The sequence below is a fragment of the Formica exsecta genome, unplaced genomic scaffold (assembly GCF_003651465.1).
Source record: "Formica exsecta isolate Colony F162 unplaced genomic scaffold, ASM365146v1 scaffold855, whole genome shotgun sequence".
NCBI classification, from domain to species: domain Eukaryota; kingdom Metazoa; phylum Arthropoda; class Insecta; order Hymenoptera; family Formicidae; genus Formica; species Formica exsecta.
In genome coordinates this window covers 1-23,201 of record NW_021853627.1, presented here as the reverse complement: position 1 = coordinate 23,201, position 23,201 = coordinate 1, and the positions used below count along the sequence as shown (strand labels likewise).

General features: G+C 41.1%; 3 protein-coding genes across 3 annotated transcripts; all 3 read right to left on the bottom strand.

Moving 5' to 3' along the window:
- Positions 1 to 7,568: 7,568 nt before the first annotated feature.
- Positions 7,569 to 8,348, bottom strand: LOC115244757 (uncharacterized protein PF11_0207-like). The gene has a single exon (XM_029822683.1). It carries the CDS (start codon positions 8,346 to 8,348, stop codon positions 7,569 to 7,571), a length of 780 nt encoding a protein of 259 aa, XP_029678543.1.
- A 5,053-nt stretch (positions 8,349 to 13,401) lies between these two features.
- On the bottom strand, positions 13,402 to 15,286 carry LOC115244755. Its single transcript, XM_029822682.1, has 2 exons — positions 14,762 to 15,286; positions 13,402 to 13,566 (listed from the first exon to the last, which is right to left on the bottom strand). Exons 1-2 carry the CDS (start codon positions 15,284 to 15,286, stop codon positions 13,402 to 13,404), a joined length of 690 nt encoding a protein of 229 aa, XP_029678542.1.
- Positions 15,287 to 16,999, bottom strand: LOC115244754. Its single transcript, XM_029822681.1, has 2 exons — positions 16,257 to 16,999; positions 15,287 to 16,187 (listed from the first exon to the last, which is right to left on the bottom strand). Exons 1-2 carry the CDS (start codon positions 16,997 to 16,999, stop codon positions 15,287 to 15,289), a joined length of 1,644 nt encoding a protein of 547 aa, XP_029678541.1.
- Positions 17,000 to 23,201: the final 6,202 nt, after the last annotated feature.

Here is a 23,201-nt window from a genome sequence, read left to right as displayed (position 1 = left end):
TAGGCTTTGATAATACACATAATCAATGGATAAATAAGAAGGATCTAATCACTTCGTAAGCGTCATTCGGACTTAACGTCCCTTGGACTTAGTCTTTCAGACACTTAGTCGTTGTATTATAAATGGTCTTGATTTAGAGTTTAACACTCTTGGAATTTAGGATTTCTGTCAATATTTTGGAAGGTTTTTTCCAATATTTTGTTAATTCAGGTCAAGCCCTTATTTTGTTAATTCAGGTCAAGCACCTGAAAGGTACCTGAAAAGTTTAGTCCGTAGGAAGTTTAGTCCGAAGGACGCCCTTAGTTTCTTTCAATATTTTGAAAGTTCTTCTTTTTGTTGTCTTTTTTTTAATTTGTTGCTTTTACTGGTGATTTTGATGTTTTTTAGTTAATTTTGATAGAGGAAAAAATGTGACCCAGAATGTAACACATTGTATACTACTTATCATATTTACATATAAGGACATATGCGATTTCTTACTTCTTTACTTTAATAATTACTTTATTAATTATTTACACAAATATGTGTTTGTGTAAGATTATATAAATATTACAATAATTTAAGAACAAAGAGTGAATGGACTTCCACACCACCCATGAGGTTCCACTAATGGCGCGTTAGATTTTTTTTAACGTGGATCTTCGCCTGTAGCCATATCATACCACATTATATTATGAAATATTCTCTATTATATCTGTTATTTACAGAATAATTTTTTGTCTTTTGCAAGTGTGATGTCAATTAGTGACAAGAAATTTTTTACACACTTGTCCTTTACAAATGTGATGTCTATTACAGATAAAATTTATTTTATAAACATATTAAAAAGTGAACAAAATTATTTATTATATTATATGAATAATAATGCCCATAAAATACAAGTCATTATCTTTTGAACATTATTATTGCATATCATTGGATGTTGAGGGACCAGCAATATCACAAACATCTGCAGCATATAATGTAAGACTGCTTTTTTGTTTTTTAGGAGGAGTGTTATATAATTTGTCCGACGACATAAGAGATAAATGCTTTTCATCAATCTCCATGTTTAGAACAGTTTCTTTTCTTGTTTTCAATGCTGATTTCAAAACACAAATAGCATTTATAGAGGAAGACGAAAGTTTATTTCGTTTTTTTTGTTTTTAAATCTGTTAAAACAGAAAACATTCTTTCTGGATCGGCATTCGAATTTGGGAGTGATCTAACAGCATTCAAAAGACGTTTGAGATTGGGATATTTATCAATATTAGTGGAATACTGACTTTGTAAAATTTGTTTCCACATATCATCAAAGTTTAATTTTAATAGCTTTTCCTTTTCTGTTATTGTAAAATCTAGATGTAAAGTAAGCCATTCTTTCTTAAAACCGTTTTCGTCAAAACCGCCAAGAGTTTCAGGAATTTAGTGTTTTGAATGCTGTTAACTATACGATCCGTCTCAATCGGACATAGCACATTTGAAATTATACTTGTACATTTTGTTCGGCCCATACTCATATTTTTCAAAACATTAAAATCTTTTCCTATTTCTTGGAAAAGAGTAAGAATATCTTTTGCCGTTTGATACGAAATATTTTTATCAGCAATTAACACGGCATAACGAATTTCTGCTGATTTCTTTCGCAAATCTTCAAATGACAAAAGTGATTCGTTCATATTAATATCTTCACTGGACTTGTTTGTTTCATTTTCTTTACATTTTATAATATGTTTCTTGGATTCTGCGTGACGATAGATTTGAGACAAACCACCAACAACAGATATATTACAAAACGCGCAGAAAAATGAATTAACGTCATGTGACACTTCGCGTAGCCATGGCTTAAACAAATCGATATCTAACCATTGTTGTTTAAAACGTTTTCGTATTATTGTATTTGAACTTATATTGTTATTATTTAATAATAACGATGCATTTTCTTTATGACGCGCAGAATCTGCATGTCTTTTAACGTGCGATAAACTGCATGAAAAATTTTGATTACATATAATACAATGGAAAAGGCTATCATCAAATGATACTTTGCGTATCCAAGATTTAAATCGATCATCACTAACTTCTCTACTCTCCGAAGCTAGCCGAAGCGCAGAGCGCACACGTACGCGGTTCGCGCTTGTGTGCGTTATCCCCTCCATTGCTGAGCCGTGAGCCGCGGGATCTGTTTCCGGCTACACTGGTTGTACAGCGAGAGTGTGTCCGTATATGATGTGTATGTGTGTGCGCGAGTTAGAAGCGAGTGCGCGCGAGAATGTATGACATAAGTAGGTGAACGCAAGAAGGTACAATGTATGTGAGCGCGAGAATGTATAATGTATGTGAGCGCGAGAACGTATAATGTAGCGGTGTGAGTGTGTATAGTACGGTACGTGTGTGCGTGAATGCAGATGGGTGCGCTGGTCGCGGGCGCGTACGGTGGTGCATCCAATGCACCGGGATTATTTGCCGCGCGGTTCGTGATTTCGGTTATCTGGTTGCGTACCGAGTATCGATCGTGTATCGTGAATCCGGCAGGAGCCGTTCGCTATCGGGTGGTAATTTTTCCCACCGCCGCGCCGGTGAGCTGTCCTTCGGTGCGGATATCGATTCCGGGTGTCGATCGGTATCGCGGCAGGGGCGCGGGTCGTTCCTCGGCGCGGGACTTAGCGTGCCGTAATAATGACGCGTTGGGCTCGCTTATGGCGGTTGACAATAGATCGGTCGGTGCGTGTAATTATGAGATTTTACTCGCGTATCGGGAGCGCGGGTGCGGACTTAGGAATGTATCGGCCGACGAGGAATCCCGTCTGTGGCTGAGAACTCCCTGCCACGAGAATAATGCCGATACACAGGTGGTCGGAAAAGTTGCGAGGGGCCGAGAACTCCCGGCTGGGTCGAGCACGCCCGATCCCGTGTACCTCTATTCTGTGTTTGGTAAAGGATCGCTCTTCGAGATGCCGCAAAAGCTCGGCGGAGGCTGGGTACTCCCAACCTCGTTGTTCTTTCTCGAAGGAGCGTTCGTAAGGATTTTGGATTTGCTCAGGCGTCTTATTAACTCTAGCGGATCGGAGAATCTGCTCCTGATAACCGAAAATGCGCCCTATTTATACCGACTTTCGGCGCGCGCGTCTGCGTAATTCGCCTATTGTTCTTAACGGTATTCGCGTCATAGACCCGGCGTGCGCGACTCGGGTGTTTTCGGTATCGGTCGGACGGTACCCGAGCGCGTCACCGGCTCTTGACGGTTACGCGCGCTTAACGGCGGTTAGATGTTTACGCTTTCGGTTATTATTTAAAAATGGGCGCTCAGCGCTTCCGCATTTGCCCGACCGGTGTTCGTCGGGCGGCGGACTTCCGGCGGATCGGCGGCCGGGTAACGGTGCAATCACGGTGGAGGGATGCATCGTTACAGTGTTACGGAACTTGAAGAACGGCATAATGCTGAGTATTTAAGTACAGTTTTTCAGAATATCTGTAACTGGAATATAACACCGGAGAAGATTAGTGCTGTAGTGACGGACAATGGATCCAACATTGTTAAAACAGTGGTAGATTTATATGGCAGAAATAAACATTTGCCATGTTTTGCCCATACATTAAATTTAATGGCCAATAAGCCTTTTGATAAAAAAGATGGTTTAAATGGCGTCAAAGTACTGTTAGGATTTGTAAAAAATATTGTAAAATATTTCAAACATAGTGTGCAGGCTTCTGATCAATTGCGCAAAGTACAAGAAGACATACAAACTCCATTGAAATTGATACAATCTGTTTGTACTAGATGGAACTCTACCTATTACCAACTAGAGAGATTTGTCAAATTAGCAGATAAACTTGCTCCAATACTTTTGAGTAATTCCAAAGCTCCTCCTATGTTAACTGCTGCACAATTAGATGTTCTCAAAGATCTCATACAAATTTATGAACCTTTGGAAGTACTTACAAAAGAAGTTTCCGGAGAAAATTATGTGACCAGCAGTAAAATTATACCGATGGTATATTGCTTGAACAAATCTATAGAAGCTGTTCAACCCAATACAACACGTGGTTATGAGACAAAAACCATTATAATAAATGAAATTCACCGAAGATTTGGAGCCATTGAACAAGTGCATTCTTTAGCCATTTCAACTTTACTAGATCCCCGTTTTAAAAAAATTTATTTTATTGATAGAATAGCCTGCTCTCAAGCAATATGTAAAACAATCTTAGAACATATATAAATGGAAGGGGAATTCCTTTGTTTCCCGATAGAAAAACATGTCGAAAGGAAGTAAGAAAGAAAATCATAGTTGCCTCTCTCTTGTGAGTCACTTTGCTCAAAAGTGCGCATGCACGGCCATGTGTGTGTACACAAAAGTATGTACACTACAGACACGATGCTTGTATGTGTAGTTACTCCCAAGAAAGAGGCAACTACGATTTCTTTCTCACTTCCTTCGACACTTTTCAGCCTGCTATTCCCCTTCCATTTATATATGTTCTAAGAAAACAACATCAATGCTATCTGCCGTTGAAACTGAAACTGAAACTGAGCAGTTATTACCACTAGATGAATCAATAAGCTCTCTTAATGTAGAAGATGCAAAATCAGCTGGTAATATTTGGAGATTCCATACAACATTGGTGAAAGAAAAGTATCCAGAAGATCAAGAAACAAATCGGAATATAATTGGTGTCGATTTAAAAAACTATTTAAGCCAGCCTGTAGAAGATCTAAAAAAATTTGATCCAATAAAATATTGGTGTAATCACAAAGACACAATGTATAAAAAAATGTCTAAGATAGCATATAAATATATGTGTATTGTAGGTACCTCAGTACCGTCCGAGCGGCTGTTTTCCGTAGCTGGTAATATTGTTACGCCGAGCAGAAATAGATTATCAGGAGAAAGACTACAAAAATTAATTTTTTTTAAATCATTAGAAGGAAAACACTTGAATATTAATTACATATATAATTTATAACTACATTTGCATTATTTATAACTACACTATATTATTATTATTATATATTAACTTTTCTATTTTGTTCTTAATAATAAAGCTAATTTTTCAAAGCTTATAGATGTCAATTTGAATCATCTCTGGCTTCTCCTTCTTTTTGTATCTTTTTTATCATTTTTTTTATCATTCATTCATATAAATATGCGCCTTTAACATTTTTTTATATACGATTTTGAATCGATCTTATCCGAATCGATTTTTTTAGACCCGATCTATTCATGTATCGATTCTTAATCTGGCGATTTGAATCGATCTGAAAAATCGATTCTTTAGAAAAAATCGGCAACTCTATTTTCATTCTCCCATTTGTATCCCTTCCTCTATTCCTTTCCTTTTTCTTCTCTTTCTGTTTACTATTTCCCATACCTTACCTTCTGTCTTCGCCTCTGCTGCTTCTCTAATTAATCTCTCTCTCTCCTCCTCCTTTTTCTTTTCACATAATTCTTTATACTCTATTTTTGTTTTCCTGGATCTTTCTCCTGTCTTCTTTGCCTTCCTCCAGCTCTCTCCTCACTTCTTTTTTCTTCTCTATACATTCTTTATCCCACCACCCCCCATTTCTCTTTCCTACTTCCTATTCTCCTTTTTCACTTTCTTCCATCGCTTGCTTTATCCTTCCATTCATCCTCTCTGTTTCTATTCTAACCTCTTCATGCTTTCTCATTTCTATCCTTCCTATCTTTTTCCTAAATCTCTCACATCTCTCCTCGTCCCACAGTCCTCTCCTCACCCTCTGTCCCGTTTCCCCCTTTTTTCTATTCCTTCTCCCTTTATCCAGCAAATCACTGGCTGATGGTCCGCATCTACCTCTTCTCTTACTTCTACTCTGACTACCTTTTCTCGTACCTCCTCGTTCCCTATTACATAATCTATCACCGTATTGCCTCTACTTCCCGTGTACGTATATTCTCCTTCCTCGTCTCCTCTCATGCTCCAATTCAAAATGCTCCAGCCTGATTCCTCCAACGCTTCTATTAACCTTCTGCCTTCCCTATTTACTTTCTTATCTTTAGAGTTCCTACTTTTTTGATTATTTTCTTCCTTATCTATCACTATCCTCCCTTCCAATATATTCCCTTGTTCTCGCATTAAAGTCCCCCCCATTATTATTCTTGTTCCCTCTTCCCCGTTACCTTTCATCCATTTCTTTAACCCTTCCAGTTTTTTTTCTATATCCTCTCTTACATATACTCCCAGTATCCGCCACTTTTCCTCTCCTATTCTTACTCTTCCTGTCATCACTCCCTCCTCTACTGCTTCTAATCCTCCTTTCTCTTCTGCCAGATCTCTTCTTATTCCCATTATCATCCCCCCCATTGCTCTTTTCTTCTTATTTTTCTTTACCGCGTATTGTTTTCCCCATATAAAACCTTTCGGTAACTTTCCTTTTATCTCTATCCATTTCTTTTTATCCAGCCATGTTTCCATTAATGTAATAACATCTCATTCTCCCAATTTTTTCCAAAATCCTGCGTCTTTGTTCTTCAATCCCGCCACATTCCAAAATATAATTTTCCATGCGTCTTTTCTTTTCCTCTCTTCAAATCCTTCTTTAATTTTTCTCTTTTCCCCCTCCCTTCCCTATCCTTGTTGCTTGGCCCTCCTATCTTCCACAATTCCTCTTTATACCCTTCCCTCTCCTCTCTCTTCCTTCCCGTTTTCCTTTCCTCCCGCGTTCTTCTTAAGTCCTCCTCCTCAAGCTTCCTCCAGCTATTCCCCATTCCTCCGTCTCTTTCTCCTCCACTCCTTCTCGCCTCCCTCCTTTACCGCCCGCTTCCTTCTTTCCCCTCTTCCATCCTTCCTGTCATCTTTTCTTCCCACCTTCTTCCTCTCCCATCCTTTACCACTTGCTCCACCCCATCACCACTTCCTCCTTCTTTCCTCTTCCATCGCTATCTGTCTCAATCTCCACCTCATCTTTCTTTCCTTAAATGTTATATCCTCCTCTATCCAAACCTCTTTCCCCCTTAACCTCGTTTTATTCTCTAAAATCTTTCTTCTATTTTCCTCACTCCTCACCTTTACCATTATTATCTCCCCTTTTTCTCCTTTCCTGTTCTTATCCTTCTTAATTCTTCTATCTCTACTTCTACCCCTATCTCTTTGCATATCCTATTGACTTCCTCTCTCGCGTCTCCCTTCTCTCCTTTTATGCCCTTGAACACCAAATTCCTTTTCCTTTTCTCCCTTTCCTCCCTTTCCAATCCTCGTTCCAATCTTCTCATCCTCTCTTCCACCCCCCCCTAATCCCTTGTTCCCCGCCTCCTCCTTCTTCCCTTCTATTCCCCATTTATAGCTATTTTCCAGTATTTCTATTTTTCCCTCCAAACCGTTGATATAATTTCTGGTCTCCTCTCTTTTCCCCCTCCATATCCTCTCCTTCTCTCTTATTTCTCTTCTGAACTCTTCTACCTCCTCTCTCATCATTCTCCCTTGCTCTTTAATTCCCTCTTTAAGTAATAATAATAATAATAAACCCATATAAGAAAGGTGTGTCAGAGAGAGAGAGAGAGAGAGAGAGAGAAAGAGAGAGAGAGAGAGAGAGCGACAATAGACCTATCAGAACCAACAGATCAAAGAAGTCATCCATGAGCGAGCAGATAAGTGTAAAGCTTGTGTTTAAAATCCGGCAAGGTACGAGCATACCGTAGTTCAGGTGTAAGGCCATTCCAGAGCCTAGCAGAGCTCATTCTAAAGGAGCGATTGTATAGCTCAGTTCGACACGGCGGTAAGATGAGCATGTCCTCAGAAGCCCTAGTCTCCCGACTTAGAATTCTGAAGTTAAAGTTGGAGAAAAGAACCGTGGGTTGCCTGGTTGACTTTTCTCCCTTTCCTCCCTTTCCAATCCTCGTTCCAATCTTCTCATCCTCTCTTCCACCCCCCCCTAATCCCTTGTTCCCCGCCTCCTCCTTCTTCCCTTCTATTCCCCATTTATAGCTATTTTCCAGTATTTCTATTTTTCCCTCCAAACCGTTGATATAATTTCTGGTCTCCTCTCTTTTCCCCCTCCATATCCTCTCCTTCTCTCTTATTTCTCTTCTGAACTCTTCTACCTCCTCTCTCATCATTCTCCCTTGCTCTTTAATTCCCTCTTTCACTTCTTCCTTCATTCTCCTAATTTCTTCCCTTATATCCTCTCTTTCTTCTCTCCAGCTTTTCAATATTTCCTGTACCTCCTCCGCTTCCTCCATTTTCCCCCTCACTGGCGATCTCAGCACCTTCTTACTACTTTTCAGTATATCCTCCTTACTCCTTCCCTTCCCGAATTCTTCCCTTTTCCTTTTTAGCATTTCCTCTACATTCTCGTAGCTACTTCTTCTTTCTTTTACACCTTTTATATCCTTTCCCGCTAACTCTGCCATCTTCTCTTTTCGCGCGCCCTCTACTCCCACTCTCGTCCGTTTATTTCCCTATTCTGCCTTTCTCTATTCTCTATATTCCTTGCCCTATTGTCGCGCTATTGCCTCGACTTCTCTTCCCGTCCTACCTCTCTATAATTTCTATATTCCCTGCTCTAACCGTCACGCTACCTCGCTTCCCTGTAATTCCTCTTTTAGCTCTTATTCCCTGCCACCCCTTGTGCCCCTCACTTTCCTCCGCTCTCTCGCACCGCCACTCTCACTCTATCTCACTCTCTTCTCTTTCACTCTTCGCTTTCACACTCTTTACGTTGTCAAACGCCTTCTTTATATCACCACGTGTCACACTCTACGTTACCGGAAACGGAAGTCCCCTAGTATATATAAACGATATAATCAAAATCTGTCCAGAAGGAGGTAGTATAAAAATGTTTGCAGATGATACGTTAACATATGTAACTGGAGAAAGCAGCACGGAATTAGAGGGTAAAATGAATATGGCATTTACTATAATAGAAGAGTGGATAAATATAAATAAGTTAAAAAATGAATGCAGGGAAAACGAAATATATGATAGTCAGAAATATAAGAAAAGAACTGTGAGATAATATTACATTGAAATGTTAGGATGGAACTGAGATAGAACGTGTGGAAATAATGAAATACCTAGGCATAATTATTGACGACAGACTGCGATTTAAGTACCACTGTGATTATATGCTAAAGAAAATAGGGAAAAAACGAGTTTTTTTGAATAGAATAGGTAATTATATATCGGCATACACTTGGTGTATTGTATATAAGACTATCATAGCGCCTCACTTTGAGTATTGTGCGATGCTGTTAATTGATATGAAAGAAACACAGCTGAGTAAATTGCAAAAAGCACAAAACCGGGCCATGAGGATCATATTGTAATGTGATAGACATACCAAAGTGGAGCGTATGCTGCAGGCGCTGCATTTTATGTCCATAAAATAGAGGCTATACTATAATGTGTGTATTTTTATTTTTAAACTTTTAAGAAACATGTTACCGGAGCAATTAAAAAATAGATTAGAAATAGTGGGAAATGAGAATGAAAGACAAACACAACAAGCTGGCGATATTGCCATAAAATATCGCAGAACAAGGAGTGCGCAAAAGAGTATGTTTTACGAAGGAGTGAAAATGTATAACATCTTGCCGGCTAAAATAAAGCGGAATGAAAGAATTGTGCCGTTTAAGCGAATGTTAAAGCGGTATATTGTAATTAATGTGAACTAGATTTGTATTACAAATAGCTGAGAAAGTTAATAAAGATCAATCAATCTCTCTCTCTCTCCCCCTCCCTCCTTCCCTCTCTCATTCTCTCCCTCCCTCCCCTCTCTCCGCCCCTCTTCCTCCCTCTCCCTCTCCCTTCCTCTCTCCTCTCCCTCCCCCCTCTCTCTCTTTTTCTCTCTCTCTCTGCAGTGAAGAAGACGTGTCAAACATCGCTCCGCAAAAGTAATAACTTTTGAACGGTTAAATAGTTACGGGAGTGATTTTTTGCATAGGACTGTCAGAGTGATATTACTTAACCTTTTTGTATTCTGTTTGGCTGTCGGACGGGGCGGTGCCGTGAGTTCATCCGTTTTTTCTGAGCTGCGAATCGGCGAGATTTTCTCGATCGTGGTGTCAGTTTGGCGGTGAGACGCGAAGCGCGCGTGCGTGGCGGCAGATCCTTTGTTTTCGAGGCGAAATCAACAAACCGAAATGTCAAAACTAGACACAGGAACACAACACTCTGAGGTTTTGGAGGACGATGAGCGCAGTGCCTGTTCGAATAGGCGGGTTCTCACGAAACGGCTTTCCCGTTCAAACTTGGTGAATGTGTCGGATGAGTCTGCGAGTGGTGCGAGTAATATTCTGAATGTTTCTCGCATTAATGCATTAAGAAATTCTATAGCTAGGCATAATGATAATGTAGTTAGAACGCTTCTGACTAGTAAGGAGACCGTTGAAAAAAGACAGCAGATTGAGTCGGCTTTCCGCGCCTGTAAGGAGGCCTTTTTCGATCTTTCATCTGCTTGTCTATTTATGCTTGAGAATGGCGGGACGATGTCGGCTCCTTCTTTAAATGAGGTGAAGGATGTCATTGCGGGTGCGCTTTCCGAATTTCGCTCTGCCCTTCCCTCAGTTGCGTCTGGTGCTCGAGTGGTTGCGGGGAGCGGTCTTCCGGGCGCTTCTCGTTCTTTTGCGTCGGTTGTTGGATCCGACGGAGCGAGGGTAAGTGTTGCACATGGTCCCTCCCTTGAAGTACCGAAGACCATAAACTTATTGTGTCGAGGGATGATAAGCCGGAGAAATTTGGAACGCGAGGGACACAAAGGAAGCGCTCATAAAAGCGATTAAGCCTTCTGACTTCGATCTAAAGGTTAAGAGAATTTCGTCGGCACGTAATAACGGAGTTCGCATCGAAGCTCACTCCGTTAATCTGAGTAAAATTAAGGATTAAGCTGAACTTGTCAGAGCCGGACTCAGGATTGAGCAGGAGACCAAACTTAACCCTAGACTACATGTTTGCGGGGTTCCGTGCGAATTGTCCGCGGGAGAAGTCGAGGCAGAAATTGTGGCTCTGAACCTGAAGAACCAGGATAAGTCAAAGATCAAGGTCGTATATATGTTTCCTACGAAAAACAACTGTCGGACGACTAGCTGTGTCATCGAGGTATCACCTGATATTCGCTGCCTTCTACTGAAAGAGAAACATATTTATATCAACTACTCTGCGTGCAGTTTTTCTGATTATGTAAGAGTGCTCCAGTGCTTCAGATGCCTTGCGTTTGGTCCTGTTGTCGGGGACTGTAAGTCCACTGCGCTCTGCGGTCACTGTGCGGGAAATGAGTTGAAGGATTGCACAAAAAAAGAGACTGCCACTATTTGCGGAAACTATAAAAGATGGCCATCTAATGAGGTAATATGTATTTAGAATAATATATTTAATAATTCGTGTATAGCCTGTTCGGGCTATAACAGAGGGATCTGCTCACTCCGCCATGGACGGCAAAATATATCCAATTCTATGACGCAAGCTAACTGACAAAATTAAATATATTAACTATGATACTAATGTATACTACTCTCGATCATCTACGAGTATGTCACGTGAACTGTCAATCTTTATTTGCTCATCTTGATGAGTTTCGCTTCTTTTTCGGACAGGACGGGCAGGAATGGAGATGGTGTAGCATTCTATCTTGCCAACACACTCCAGGCGAAAATTCTACAGCAGTCAGATAGCAAATACTGTAAAAAGCCGGAATATCTTATTGCCGAGATTTCTCTCAGGAGTTGCTTTGGATTATTCTTGGCTGTAGTTTATCGGCCCCCTCACTGGCCACCTCGCAGAATTCTTCAATATCTTCATGAAATTGACTGCTTCTTATAAACACTCTATTATCTTAGGCGATTTCAATGCTGATCTGGGTTTGATTACGTATGATTCGGAACAAATTGCATCGTTCGTTGAATCTTCTAATTCTTATATAGTACCGTACAGACCTACTCATCATACGCGTAATTCATCTTCGACACTGGATCTCTGTATAATAGATGATGAGGATAAACTGGTGTCTTTTAGTCAGCATGATGTGTGCTTCATCTCTAATCACGACTTGATTAACATCGAGTATAAAGTCAAAGTTGAACGCCATCTCAAACGAACTATAAATGTTCAGGATTTCCGATCTTTCAACATCGACAGTTTCCGGAATGAGCTTTCGTCATATGACTGGAATTCTTTACTTAGTGCGCATGATGTAAATAATAAGATTAGCATACTTAAGAGGATGTCGGACTGTTCTGTTTTACCGACAGAATGCGAATATTAGTTAAAATGCAAAATATTTTTGTTGATTACAGATATTAATAAATCCTTTTCCATAATTAAAGTACATATAGTAACGTAGTGCGGGGTGTATGATTTCATGTAAAAAGAGAAAAAAATTAAAAATTACTGTTTTGTTATCGGCTTCTGCCATCAACATTTGCTTAATATAAAAGATTTATAATTTGCACGTGCCTAACAAGTAGATTCCGCACTCGGCATTTTATCAAAAAGTATCAGTGAACTTTGAGAAGTGAGTTTAGAAGCTTTATAAAAAAGATTTTACTATGCAAAACTTTTGTGCAAATGTGTGTGTGCGAGATCGAGGCTCAAGAGTCAAACAGAGCAGTAGATTAGTTGCGTGATGTCGCGATAGACAGAGCTGCAATCTTACATGACAAGGACAGATATAATTGTACTATCTTTGTCTTTCTCATGCATGTGAGAGTAATATACATGTACGCACTAACATTATGGCAGTATCTTTTCTCTCTCGATCATACGCTCTGTCTTTTTTTAATCGCTCGCTCACTATGTACTACGTATCGCTTAGCTTCATGCTTCTCGCATATTCACTTACACGTTCACTCGCGCTTCTCTCTTTCTCTCTCTCTCCCTCTCTTTCTGCTTGTTCATTATTGTATTCTTTTGTTCCCATTATTATATTCTTTTATTTGCTTAACTTATATTCTTTTGTTATGCCTCCGGAGAGACACGGTAGTTGGGATCGTTTGCCGAAAGGAATTTAGGAATTCGGGCAGGCCCGAGTGACTCACTTATTTTATTGTAGACGAAATGATACTTTTGTAATCGGAATGGAAATATAAATATCTATTTTATTCACAACTTGGCTTAATTACGAAGTTCCCGCACGTTAGTTCGCGTCACGTATCGCGATAGCGGATATCTTGGCGTGCGCGTGTCTTGAGTCGAGTTTCGGTCGCGAGACTCACTCCTCGATCTCCCGTATTTCTGCCGACTGCGTGGTTTTAATTTAATAGCTGTCCGTAAGGTTAACGTTATTGATTGCCCGCCGCTCGTTAGCGATGGGTCTTTTTATTATGTCCCCTTGGTTTCCCGGGAGGGGGTCATTTAGCGGCAGGATCATGTGTCGTGTCGTTCGATTTTGGCGGCAAGATCCGGGTGCAAACTATGGAAGTTCTAAGTAGGACTTCTTTGCTTGCATTTTCGCAATTTCCTTATTCTTTTTTATTTCGCTTCTAAGTAGGACTTCTTTGGTTGCATTTTCGCAATTTCCTTATTCCGCTTGCCCTGATTTCCGCATTTTCGCAATGAAGTGATTGCGCGGTCGCTCGGGCTTCGCGCGTAGCTCGCCTTGTCAGTGTTTCGTTCAGTCAACGGTCGTAACGTGATCTGTATTCGCGTTACACATTCGCGTTGAGCAATAGTATGAAATAATATATATCTAAAATAATTTATATCTAGTAACTAGTGTATAGTCTTTTCGGGCTACAACACTTTCTATTCTCGTCTCCCTACATGAAAATAAATAAACTGATTTATTTATTTTTATTTTATACTGCATAAATGAGATACACAATAAGTTATTTTCTTTTTCTATTTATAAGATACACAATATCTCATTTATATTCTATAAAATAATGATGAATAAATTAATGATTGAATTAATAATTATTATTATGTAGAAAGACGAGAATAGAAAGAATAAAAGTCGAACAAATAAAAGAATATAATAATAGGGATGAAAGAATACAATAAAGAACGAGCAGAGAAAGAGAGAGAAAGAGAGAGACAGAGAGAGGAGAGAGAGGGGGAGAGGGAGAGAGGGGGAAAGAGGGAGAGGGGAGAGAGCGAGAGGAAAGCGTTATTTATTCTACGCTCTGGGACAAGTCCCCTCAAGCGCATTAAGCATAATACAATCAGAGTTAACAATCTAAGTAAATGCATATATACATTTGATAATAGTGTGTGAGTATATGACATGTCATATGTCACAGGCAAAGTAAATAATACACTAATGTAGACAACAAAACAATGTAGTGGTAACCATAATCAAAAACAGTACAATCTTCTTTTCAAAATTTATATTAGATTTATAAAAATTAAATGAAGGAAAGCGCATTATACTAACAACATATGTATTTTTCTGTTTCAGGTGGTCACCTTTAAATTATATTATATATTTTATTATCATTATTATTTTTATTATTATTTTTTTTAACACACACATACACACATACATACACACACATTTATATGATACACAATCATTGAATAAACTTATTATTATTCTATATAAAAAATGTCGATTATTTCTGCGCCTCCTTCTTTCCTTTTCCCACACGCGTGTATGCCTCGCGCTATCTCTCTCAGGTGTAAGGCCATTCCAGAGCATGGCAGAGCTCATTCTAAAGGAGCGATTGTATAGCTCAGTTCGACACGGCGGTAAGATGAGCATGTCCTCAGAAGCCCTAGTCTCCCGACTTAGAATTCTGAAGTTAAAGTTGGAGAAAAGAACCGTGGGTTGCCTGGTTGACAGTATGCAGTAGAGAAGGCAACCAACAAAGTATGTTCTCCGATCAACAACCTTGAGCCACCGAAGTTTTTCATAGTATGGTGTAATGTGAATGTCCGCTTTGAGATTAAAAATGAATCTAATGCATGAGTTAATAGCTCTGTACAGCCTTAGATTAAGTTCGGCCGTCATGTCAGTATAGACCGCACAGCAGTAATCAATATGCGGAAAGATCAATGACACAACGTGCCTGATCTTCAGAGCATCTGGAAGCAGATGTTTGCTCAGCTTCAGCTGATACAATTTACAATTATTCGTCATACTTGTAACCTGCTTTTCCCACGATAAATTGTTCATGATGGTGACACCAAGGTACCTGATGTGAGAGGAATACTTGATAATAGACTGCTCCACTTTAATTTCCGGGATGGCAGACAAGTCAATAGTGTTTATGAACCTTGATGTCCTTATAATAATTGCCTTGTCAGAGTTCAAAATCAGTTTATTTCTCTGCGTCCACTCAAGGACCGCACTGATATCCTCGTTAACGCTAGAGATGGCCCCCATCAGAGCAGCAGGCTCACAGTGGAGATACATCTAAAGGTCATCCGCGTAGAAATTGTACTTGCAGTGAGTGAGCACCTGCTGAAAGTCCGATAGGTCAAAGAAGAACAGCAGAGGCCTTAGTACGGAACCTTGCGGAACCCCGGCCCCGATGGATGACCAGGACGAAACACTACCATCCACGCTATTCCTAGTCGCTTGCATCCTCCCCACCAAGTAAGAACGTATCCATCCGTGAGCAGAATTGGAGAAGCATAAGCTCTTCAACTTCCTCAAGAGTGAGTGATCCATTCTGTCAAACGCCTTAGAGAAATCAATAAAGACAGACACCGTAATCATTCTACGATCCGCAGCCTGCCTCACCTCATCCAGCATGCGAATCAGGCATATTTGAGTGGAGTGGTCCTTGCGATAGGCAGATTGATAAGGATCCAATTGATCAGACTCCAATAGGAAACGGCAAATCTGTTCGCCCACCACTCTCTCCAAAATCATTGACATTGCCGGCAGAATAGAGATAGGTCGATAGTGCTGAACAGATGTCGGATTCTTAATCTTCGGTATCGGACAGATGAGCGCCGATTTCCACTGTTTTGGAAAGACGCCATGATTCAATGAGAAATTGATTAAATGCTCAACTATGGGCATTAGATAAGGTAAAGTAAACCTTATTAGTTTTAAGGAAATTTCATCAGCACCAATAGCGTTACTTTTAGAACAAGAAAGCACACGTCTAATAGTCAGAGGCGTGACATATGACCAATAGAACTTCACATCATCATATCCACTAGTGCGTAGCTCAGCAGAAGGCGGACTCAAAACCTCCCCATCCGATCTCACAAGGCCACGCGAGAAGAACACGTTTAACTCCTCCACAGAGCACGAGAGGCCCCCACTCACATCTCTAGCCTTGATTAAACCTAGGTGTCTTAATCTTCTCCAGATTTCATTAGGGTTATCGGCTTAATTAAAAATAGTAAGATAGTAGGCTCGTTTGGCTGACCTTACGAGAAGTTGCATTTTGTTGCGTAGACACCGAAAAAGATCGTAGTGATGATTTCCTCTTTTCCTACCCCAAGCTTTTCTGGCTAAATCCCTCTCACGCATGGCATCACGCAACTCATCCGTCAGCCAAGGAGCAGGCAGATTTCGAAAATATCGCTCCCTCAATGGTACATGCCTGTTATAACACGTTAAAAGATGGGAGTTGAAGATTCTTATCTTCACATCAATATCTCCAGAGTTAAGCAATTCAGTCCAATTCAAACAATCAATGTCGGACAAAAATCTCGTCTCATCAAAACCACGATAATCTCTGCAAATAACATGCCTGCCATTTCTGCGTTGCAGCTTGATTCCGTATTTAATGTAAATAAGATCATGTGCCGATAGAAAAGGAACTTCATGCTGACCATATTCCTTAATATTGCCTGGGTCATCCGCAATGCACAGATCCAATAGGGTAGAAGAATTCCTCAGATGATGAGTGGCGGCGTAAGGTACCAGATATAGACCAGAGGATGTAACAAAAATACTAACCTGCTGACTGTCAAAGGTGCAGCAACACATATCAGCGTTGAAATCTCCGAATATAAGAGAGTGCCTGTAGCCAAGCTGTAACTCCAGAAAGAGTTGGAAGAATTCATTCAGATAGCCTGAGTTAGGTGGTCTATACACCACCGCTATAAGAAGCCTGGATCTGTCCCTAAACAAGATTTCAGCTATTAGGAATTCCGGTCTGACCATGGCAGCTCCAGATGAGTGCTCCAGAACAGATGCACCAAGAGCATCCGACAAATAAAATGCCACGCCTCCCCCTTGTCTGCCCTGTCACATCTAAAAAGTGAGTAGCCCGGCAATCTGACCATATCGTCAGGGATGTCTGGACGAAGCCATGTCTCTAACATGCAGATTATATGATAATCTGTCCTGCCGATAAAATGTGAAAATTCATCGAAGTCCGCTATGAGGGATTGACAATTCACATGACAGATCCTTAAATCCTCAAGACCAGTTGTACGATCATCAATAATTAATGTTAGCAATCTTGTCCTTAATCCTCCAGTCAAGAATAGGACACCTCTGAGCATCCAAAGCAGAATGATCAGTCTTGGCACTCTGATTTCGCGAACAGTTATGACATATAGGTGGCTGGTCGATACTCTTATAGTCCTTCCTCTCGTGAGGCCCGGCACAATAACCGCAGAAAGGGTCAGACCTACAGTCCCTTCCGATGTGCCCGAAAGCTAGACATCTATAACACTGCATGACCCTGACATAGTCTGAGAACGAGCATGCAGCATATTTCAGAAAGATACGGTCCTCCTTAATTAGAGCATTGCGAACCACAGACGAAATCTCCAAGATGCAGCTCGTTGTACGCTTATTCTTCCTGGGTGGAAAAATATATACAGCCTCTACTTCCGAACTAGCGTCTCCATCCAGATTCTGAGCAATGGGCTCGTCCTTTATCTCGCAAGGTGACATCTCCACCGGGACGCCACGCACTATCAGTCTAGGATTAAGCTTAACATTCTTTTGCACTTTGAACCCAGCTCTAGCGAGGCAAGGATGAGCCTTAATACTCGCTATATCAGATGAAAAAGCCTCTATTTTAACACCATTATTTCTTGCAAAGGAGATCCTGTTTACCTTAAGACCACACTCAGACGGTTTTAGCACCTTGCATAGTGCATCCCGGGTGACCTGGGACGAGCCATACCTCCCTCCACTCTCCTTGTCAGTCATCATCAGAAAATTGGTGGTGCTAGTCACTCCGACTGTAGGTCCCCCAGAGACACGTATCTCCGGCGCCGAGCAAGCAGCAACGGAAGCATAAGATCTCCCCCGTCGTTGAGCCGCTTCCCCCCGGCACTCAGACCGCGATTCAAAGTGTTTGTGATTTTTGAGATCATCAAGGGCCACATCGACCGCCCTCTTGATATTGTTAACCACTTAGTTTGTATTTATCGATCGCTCGTCAAGGAAGTTGACCAAAACCGTCGAGACCTCCATGAACGCATCCCTACAGGCGCGGAAGGCAGATTCAATCTGTGACCTTTTGTTGAGATTCTCCTTACTAGACAAGAGCAGTCTAGATATCGTTTCGCTATGCCTATTCACAGTAGCCCTCAGCGCGTTCACACGCGATGCATCAATAGACGCTCTCTCCGACACACCCGACAGATTAAGACTTGCCGCACTAGTCTGTCTCACAAGTCCCCCAAAACGCCCCCCAGTCCCACGCCAAGATTCCCACGCCACTGCCACCTCGCCCACCAGTCTCCACGCCATCGTCTCTATGCCCACCTGCGCCTACGCCACTGCTACTCAGCCCACCAGAGTCGACGCCGCACGACATCACGCTTCCAGATAAACGAAAGCGTTGACGAGGTTGAAAAACAAGATGGGAGAAAGAGCAAGCAAGCGGTCCAATCCACCAGAAAAGTTCGAAAAGACAGCGACGAAGTCGGACAATGAGCAGGATAAAACCAGAAGGTCAAGCAAAGTAGCCCTAGACAATGTATCTCTAAAAAAATAAGAGCCGTAGGGCAAATAACGGCAGAAAACAGAAATTTAGGCGGAGCGATAAAAGACACGTCAATAAGCACTCACCACAGAGACGGAGAGAGAGGGAGAGAGAGAGAGGGGGGGGGATGGAGAGAAAGAGAGAGAGTAGGAATGAGTGAGCGAGGGAATGGCTGTAAAACGTGTAACGGGTCCACTTTCACGAGCGCGTGGAGTAGCTCGGCCGGGATCAGGGCTCGAGAAAAAGGGTGAGACGCACGAGAAGCTTGAGTTGTAACGTAGCTGATTTATTCGCTTCTTTTAGCAATGGTCAATTTACAATATGATAATATCGGTTTATATCCCGCGAAGCGAGCGCGCGGCGGGTAACGAGACGTGTTATAATTAATTCGCGGTCGTTAGTCGGTGCGCGATATTCGATGTATCGAACTTCGTACGGTATTCGCCGGCGGATAGCGAGACCGGGTTTGTTGTGACGGTGCGCGCGAGACGCGCAAGAAACAGGGCGCGATTAGTCGGCGTGTGTACGGCAAGGTCTTGTTTATTTTGACGGCGCGTTACGATACCATAAGCGAGATACGGCGCGACAGATATTTTGGCGCGACTATTTATTCGGTCGAGCGGCGGTGCCGCGTGTTTACGAAGGCGTCGATGTTAGATGCCGTTTTCTAGCGCGTATTCCCAGCTGATCGGGGATGCGGTCAGAAATCGAGTAATCTCGATCGGGTGGAGAACTCTCCGGTCCTATTCTGTACGCGGACTTAAGGAAAGCCGGTCAGAGTCGAGAAATCTCGACGGGGTAGCGAACTCGCTAACCCACGGTCCGTCTGGCTGGAGCGGTCGGATCTTAGACCGTAATCTAGGAGAGCGGCGAACACTCCGCTCTCGTTGAGTTGGTCTGAATTGCGTGAGGATTCGCAGGCGACGATGAAACCGAGAATGCTCGGCGGAGGCTGCGAACCCGTCAACCTCACGTTCCGTCGTTTTCTGTGAACTCTAGGATCGGATTTGGTATAGTATTTCGAAGCGTACTGCTCGAGAGGCTTCAAGTACCGGTCTGGTAATGAGATGTAATTCGGCGGCCTTTTTATACCGAGCGCTTTAACGGTATCCGCGTCGCTTATTCAGGTGGGGGTAACGACGCGGCGTTTCGGAGTCGGAGTGCTCGGTATTTTTCGGAGGCGTTCGGCGGTACTCGGGATTCGGGCCGTAACGACAGCCGTATAACGGCTGTCTTCGTTATCGTGTTCGGTTTCTACGATATTCTAAGATATTCGCAGTGCGTATAAAAAAGGGCGCTAGGCACCTCTGCCACTTCCCGGCTGGTGTTCGCCGGGCGGCAAACTTCTGGCGGGTCAACTGCCAGGTAACAATGGGGGGTGCATTGTTACAAACGATATATCGATTGATAATTCACATCAGTCACTAAACATTAGTGAGCATAAAGTATTGCTACGGAGGAAGATATAACTATTTCCTTTTTTTTCTTACTTTTGGCACTTGTACAGACACTTGCTCAGATACACTCATATCTTCTTTCTCTCTTTGCCCATTCTTTTCTGTCCATCTCTTTCTTATCCGAGCATACTATATGTATGTGTATTATATATTATGTGTGTATATGTTTGTGTATATGTAATAGTAACTTTAAATTTATTAAAATATCATTTTTATGTTACATTTTCAAAATATTTATATACAGGATGTCCTAGACCACCTGTACACCTCTTTTCTTTCAAAAACTAAGCATTTTAGAGAAAAACGTTTTGAACAAAAATTGTATGGTTTTGAGGGGAACATAAGATGGTGTCATTGGTTTGACCTTGGATGGCATCGTTAAGGTCAAGTCAAGGACACCTTTAATTTTGTAAATAGAATCCCCTATTTTTTATTGCATACTGCTTAGTTTTTGAAAGAAAAGGGGTGTACGGGTGGTCTAGGACACCCTGTATATGTATGAAGATTTCGATATAATAAAAGTTGTAGTATTGTTTGAGATAAATACAATGCTGTATGTTGTTAATATTTTACATATTATAACAGTTTTATCGGCTTGAAATTTCGTGGGCTATGTCTACCTTTTCGCATTCGGCCCCATGATATAGTCAATTTCTGATTCGTGCATTACAGATTGACGTATATCATGTTGTCATTTGATCATAATAATGAGTCAGAAGTTGGCCATATCGTGGAGTCGAAAGTGAAAAGGTATACGTCACCTGCGAGATTTCAAACCGGTAAAACTCGTTGTAGACATTATATTAATGGTAAATATGCATAAAAGGTTACACCTCGATTTTATCGCCGCTTAAATATGTTGTAAGGGGGGTTCTTTTGAGTAATTCGCCGCAAGAAAAAAGTGGGGGAAAGCATTCGTTTAGAAGATATGACAAATTAAAGTTTGACATTTAAGTTTGACATTTATTTCTGTTATTTTTTTTATTGAAAAAGGCTTACGACCTTAACGCGTGGGTGGGGGCGGGGCCCCGCCCCCTGTTTCCCCATCCCAAAAAAATTTCACCCCAAAGCTACAATTTGGGTTATATAACGTAACCCAAACCAAATTTTAGTTTTAAATCAGAAATAGGTTTGGGTTAGGTTGTATCTTCCGGAAGTAAAGCCCCCCGTAGGGGGGGGGGACATACTGCCTCCACGCATATACTTTTTAATGAAAAATAAAATTCCACATGGGTTTAAAACTTTTCACGCAAAGCAAGATTCAACTCATGTACAACCCATGTAGAATCTCACTTTGCTTTAAACAGTGTATGCATGGACACAGTAGGTTCCGCCCCCCCCCCCGTAGGGGGGGCTCCACTATCAAAAAACTAGACACATTGGTTTGCGTTGAACCTCGCTTCGCGTGGAAAGTTGTAAACCCATGTGGAACCTCACTTCGCATTAAAAAGTGTATGCATAAAACAGTGGGGCTCCACTTCCGGAAGAAATAACCTAACCCAAACCTATTTCTAATTTAATTTCCCTCTATCTTTAAAATTCCTCTGTCTATTCATGTATTTATTTATTTCACACATTCAATAAATAATATTTTAGTTAATAATTTTTTAATGAAAAACGAGCGACGGCTAAAACCTTCTGAAGGTCACTCAGGGGGAATCATATGCGGTTTATGCATGAATATTCTGGTTATTAAAAAACAGTTATTCCAGAAGAAATTTAAAGAAACTTCCGTTTTTGAAAGACAAAGTGTGCAATATCTGGTATTCCTTCATATGTTCGAGAGCGAGGTGAAATAGGACAAGTGTGCGAGAATCTTTTGGTTCGCGGAAAATAAATCTCGCGAGTACAATTCACGTTCTTTAATTATAATCAAATAATTAACACAATCACAAATCATACAAAAGTTCCAGAAAAAAGCTCGGTTGGTTATAGGCGGTTTCACAAAAAGAATAGCGGTTGTCGTAAGCGGTAATCAAAGCGGTTATCAAAGCGGTTAAACGTAAGCGGTAACTCTGCGCGTTTTCAGCGAGTGTCGGGCGCTTATCAAGAGCGGGCCCTTTTATAGCGGTTTTTATAATTTCTCGCTGCCAATAAGTTTGAACCTCCGAGTTCGGTTCGAAGATTCAACGCGGCGCCAAACTTCATTGGCCGCTCCTTGAAATATCGGCGCGAGATGAGACTCAGAGCGAGTGATAGGCCGCTGGCCCGTACGTCACGGGCTACGTCACGGCCTCGCGCGTGCCGGCAGCCGTTTGTCGCGCGACAAACCGACAAAGTTGTTTGCGAGTTGTTATTCAACTTGTTTGTGACATGGGCTTCGTTGAATCCGAAAAAACCTCGGAAGAGAATAATCATTTTATAAAAGTAATACAAGTTAGCTTTTCTTTATATGTTTTTTGACTTTGAATGTAAGATGTGAAAATAATGCGAAGCCCATGTCGCAAAGATGAAATTAAATTATGTGTAATTTAATGCGATCTCAAACAGATTGCAACCAATCATATATAGTAATAAAAGCTGACAAATTATTGGAAGGAATTATTATTGTGATTACTGGCGATGTATTTTTTCTTTTTTTGATGGCACCAAATTTCGCGTATATAATAGTCTATCAGGCTGTGTATATACAAGTTGGTAGCTAAAGAGAAAAAATATATACATCTTCGTTATTAGGAGGCAATCCTTATGAGAAAAAATACTCCAAGGATGTAAAGAGTATGAGGAAACGGTCTTGTAATATTATAGCAAGCAATAAACTGCTGCCTTTTTTAAAATGATAAGAAATTATGATTAAAAAAAACCTATCCTGATACTCGTAACAATATTGGCCAGAAAAAAGATGCCTCAATCTCGCTTGCATATTATAATCGCAGATATGAAAATAATAAATAAAATATTTTGATTGCGTTCTCATGAAAATGGGCGATGGAGGAGCCCTTTCTATATTATAAATATCCAA

Excerpts from the sequence above, each read along its gene's own strand:
- LOC115244757 (XM_029822683.1), bottom strand. The coding sequence starts at position 8,348 with ATGGCAGAGTTAGCGGGAAAGGATATAAAAGGTGTAAAAGAAAGAAGA.
- LOC115244755 (XM_029822682.1), bottom strand. The coding sequence starts at position 15,286 with ATGTATCTCCACTGTGAGCCTGCTGCTCTGATGGGGGCCATCTCTAGC. Across the intron at positions 13,567-14,761 it reads AAAAACTTCGGTGGCTCAAG|ATCACGTTACGACCGTTGAC; the intron begins GTTGTTGATCGG and ends ACGCGAATACAG.
- LOC115244754 (XM_029822681.1), bottom strand. The coding sequence starts at position 16,999 with ATGGTCAGACCGGAATTCCTAATAGCTGAAATCTTGTTTAGGGACAGA. Across the intron at positions 16,188-16,256 it reads AAAATGCAACTTCTCGTAAG|ATTAAGACACCTAGGTTTAA; the intron begins GTCAGCCAAACG and ends AATCTGGAGAAG.